The sequence below is a fragment of the Herpailurus yagouaroundi genome, unplaced genomic scaffold, assembly GCF_014898765.1.
Source record: "Herpailurus yagouaroundi ecotype Mexico unplaced genomic scaffold, PumYag 161, whole genome shotgun sequence".
NCBI classification, from domain to species: Eukaryota; Metazoa; Chordata; class Mammalia; order Carnivora; family Felidae; genus Herpailurus; species Herpailurus yagouaroundi.
In genome coordinates this window covers 17178048-17182202 of record NW_024412402.1, presented here as the reverse complement: position 1 = coordinate 17182202, position 4155 = coordinate 17178048, and the positions used below count along the sequence as shown (strand labels likewise).

The window sequence follows — 4155 nt, the reverse complement described above, 5'->3', positions numbered from 1 at the left end:
TTGCTTTTTAGGTCATGTTTAAGTAACCGTTGCCTATTCCAAAGTTATAAATGCATGCTATGCTTTCTTCTAGTTTTATTGGGTACTTTTCCTATTCAATTTATAATCCAGTTTGAATTGGTTCCTTTTGCATATTGTAACATAGAGGTAAGCAGCAGAGAAAGATTAGGAGAGGAAAGAGAAGAAAGGACAGTTGTGATGTATCTGGACTACATATTAACAGACCTACAAGTGGCCATGTGTGAGCTATGAATATCACAGTGGCAGGAATTTCCTTATTTTCTCCTTCATACTAACATTGTATACGGGTGTACTTTGCAGGTGCCAAGAAAATCATGACTGAGTTTGAAGTGAACACTGTCCACTTGGAAAATAAGACTGTGTCCGTAGAGGAAAATCTCAAGTGTCCACCATCCATTTTGCTGCTATTTCTGCTTAATTATAGTAATGATAAAAATGGGAGTTTAAGACAAAAGTATTTGTGAATGTTCAGCTGAAGTGCTTCTAGCCCACCTCAACTATCTTAGCTGATCATAGGGTTTGGGAACAGTCTTGTTTTAAATTTCGCTGTACAGAGCCTCTTGGGACAGGATTCTTGAGTATAGAAATGCCAATCCCTGTCAGGGGAGAGGTCTGTTGTTCAGAATCATCATCCTCTGACTGAGATAGAAACCGAGCTGGAGGTGCCAGGAAGGGTGACACTGAATTAAAGAGACAGCTGGGGTACTTACAAGACAGACAAGGCAAAAAAGCAAGGGCAGGCAGGGTATGAAGGGTGAGAAACATCAACACTTCAGAGTGAGGCCTCGGGAGGGCAAATATCTTAGATTTCGATGTTACAATAATTGTATCTGCAACATTTATGAACGTAAGTCCGATTGTGGAAATCAAATGTCAAGTCTCTGCAGAATTTCTGACACACCATATATGATAACTGCAGAATGTTATCTGTAATAAGAAAGAACATAGAAAATATGATCTAAGTTTTCTAAAGACAAGTCAAACCCGGCACTATTCCTGCCCGTGGAAATTTAATTAGGTATCAGGGTGGGTTTAGGGATGGCTTCACAGCGTATCCCTACCATGAGGACTGAGGCAGGGAGATGTAGAAACCACCGGCCCCCTTCATGTTCGTTTGCCTGAGGTCCCTACAACTCTATATAGCTGTTTCATTTCCTTTCCTGGTAGATTAGCAACTAGTGCTTTAGTGTCTTCAGAGTTAGAATCTGGTCCATTTTGTTGGGAATATAGGGCCCCCGTCGTCTTCCTCCTGTCTCATTTCCCCCAATCCTCTTCTGTCTGCATGCACAGGGACCTGAGCTCAGAGGCATTCTGCTCGTCGGTTCCTCAGACTGGCCGTAGTCTGAGATACAAAATCGCTGAAGTGCTCTCCTAAGAATTTTCTAAGATTTTCACGGTACCTCTACTGGCCCTCTAACTTACCCTGGAAGATCTTTAAAGACATGCACGACTCAAACGTCTGAGCAATACAGGAACCAAAGCCTCTTCTACAGCGATCTGTCCGTGTGCGAAGGTGGCACGTTACGCACTTCAGGGGTGTCACTGCTGGAGAGTGTAGAGCTGGTGTCAGACCAGGGACACTTTGGAAGGAGCTGGAATTATCTAGACCTGATTGTGGAGGGTGGAGGAGTAGAGGTGACGGGGGTGGGGGCGGCGGATGAGGAGCTGGTGGTGGGTAGAATAGCAGGTAGTAAGCAGTTGGAGCTCTCACCAACTTGTATCACAGAGAAATGCGATTGTGAGTATAAAAGGATTCTTCGGATCCCTGTTTTAGCCGTTTTAACCTAGGTAACTCAGAGCAAAGATTTAGCCCCCATGACTTTGGTTTTTCCAGCTTTAAAACGGTTCTATTAATGATGGCCTAGCCAACTTGGCAGCACTGTAGATAGGTGGGAGTGTAATAATGAGGGTGAATGCTTTAAACTATTTTACCCAAGGGGCGCCCGGGTGGCTCAGTCGGTTGAGCGTCCGACTTCCGCTCAGGTCATGATCTCTCAGTTCGTGGGTTCCAGCCCCTTGTCGGGCCATGTGCTGACAGAGCCTGGAGCCCGTTTCAGATTCTGTGTTTCCCTCTCTCTCTGCCCCTCTCCCGCCCACACTCTATCTCTGTCTCTCTCTGTCTCTCTCTCTCTCAAAAATAAACAAACATTTTTAAAAAATAAAAAAAGAATAAAATATTTTACCCAAGCTAGGTTACTAATATTCGCCACTTAGGTATTATGAGGTAATATACTCTGTAATTTTGAACTTTGAATTGAATGTATGTAAAGTCCTCATGAATTACAACATATTAGTAACACTTCCCATGGTTACTTGGGTTACATGGTTATTGTTCTTGTTTTATTTATTTTTTTAATATAATTTATTGACAAATTGGTTTCCATACAACACCCAGTGCTCATCCCAACAAGTGCCCTCCTCAACGCCCATCACCCACTTTCCCTTCTCCCCCACCCCCCATCAACCCACAGTTTGTTCTCAGTATCCAAGAGTCTCTTATGATTTGCCTCCCTCCCTCTCTGTAACTTTTTTTTCCCCTTCCCCTCCCCCATGGTCTTCTGTTAAGTTTCTCAAGATCCAGTTATCAGTGAAAACATATGGTGTCTGTCTTTCTCTGACTGACTTATTTCACTTAGCATAATACCTTCCTGTTCCATCCATGTTAAGACAGCAATTTAAAAATTCTGGTTCTAGAGCATCCAGTACTTCCTCTCCTATAATCACTTGTTTTCATATAAACTCCCTGATAAGGGTATCAAAAGTCACTGTCTAAAACAAACTACAAAATTATTCATTATAGACTGACCAGCTGTCACAGCAAATGGGATACAGATTTATGAATGGAAAGGATGACCTAAGGAAAATCTTGCTAGGATTTTAGATTATGGGGAATGGTAGGGACAGAATGGGGAAAGAGTAGGAAGGGGCAGCCATAGAGGCTTGAGCCCCTGGTGAGGAATGGCAGAATGTTGAAAAGGTCAGAAAAGTTGGCCCGTAAGGCAGAAGGAGCATTCTGAAGAATGGCTTCCCCTCCCTTATAAACGTGGTCAAGGCTCAGCCCTCCATGGATACCTCCTGTACATGTAGAGTTTCCAAGGGCTCCTGAGATCCTGCCTCTGGAGCCCACTTCTCAGGTCTGTGACTCACCTACAATGAAGCAGGAAAGGAAGGAGACTATCAAGAAATGTTTGTCCATCCTGAACCAGAAGTCTTCTGTACAGGAGGAAAAGAAGCCAGGAACTGCAAGAACAGCTCTTTAGGCTATAGGGAGGAAACCTTCTTCACAGGGCAGGAATTATTCATGCCTAAGGGAAACCAATCACACAAGCTTTTCTCTGGAAGCTCAAGTTCATTCTCTCTCTACCCCATAGCAAAGCATAAAGATAATTAGTAAATTTGGGGGTTTACATTAAGCTAACTGGGTTTTTTAATTATAATCTTTAGCACAGCAATTATTGTTATAGTTACTACATTATCATTCTTATTCTAATTTTACAGAGAGGGAAACTGGGGCTTGGTGAGGTCCAGTATCTGACCCATGATTACATATCTAGTGGAGGCCACACTTTCAACCACCTTGATTCAATGCCTCTTGGAGATTTATTCATACCATCAACGAATAAGTATTATTGAGAACTTTGGTGTTCCAGGTACAGTTCTGTGTGTGCATGTAGAGCAATGTATAAGTAAGAAAAGATCACGTAGCTCCTCACCCGAGGGGGAAGAAACAGGAGAATGAAAGAGAAAAAGATGTATAATCTATGACCAAGCTGGGCCTTCAACCTAGAACTTCTGATTCTCAGCCCAAAACGACTTCACCTTAGCAGAAATCTGTCCTTCACAGTCAGGGACTATTTACTCTGTAGGGCTGGGAGATTCTTGCTAGAATTACCACACAACATGATCTTTACCAAATTTATATTATGAACTGGCTCGTTTTTCTATGATTTAGGTATCTATCTCTACAAAAGTTAATTCAGTTAAGGCTCACCATGGGTAAAGCACTGGGAAACCATGACTAACCCTAGCATTCCAAGTCTGCTTAACCTGTGTCAGTGAGCTGATGGCACCTTGGCAAGAGGTATTGGGAATCTTCCATGCAGAGCTAATTTAAGGACATATTCTTGCTTGTAG

General features: G+C 42.7%; 1 protein-coding gene across 1 annotated transcript; it reads right to left on the bottom strand.

Annotated features, from left to right (window-relative positions):
• Nucleotides 1-823: 823 nt before the first annotated feature.
• PATE3 (prostate and testis expressed 3) lies at nucleotides 824-3416 on the bottom strand. Its single transcript, XM_040483456.1, has 3 exons — nucleotides 3169-3416; nucleotides 1444-1566; nucleotides 824-948 (listed from the first exon to the last, which is right to left on the bottom strand). Exons 1-3 carry the CDS (start codon nucleotides 3215-3217, stop codon nucleotides 824-826), a joined length of 297 nt encoding a protein of 98 aa, XP_040339390.1. The 5' UTR covers nucleotides 3218-3416.
• Nucleotides 3417-4155: the final 739 nt, after the last annotated feature.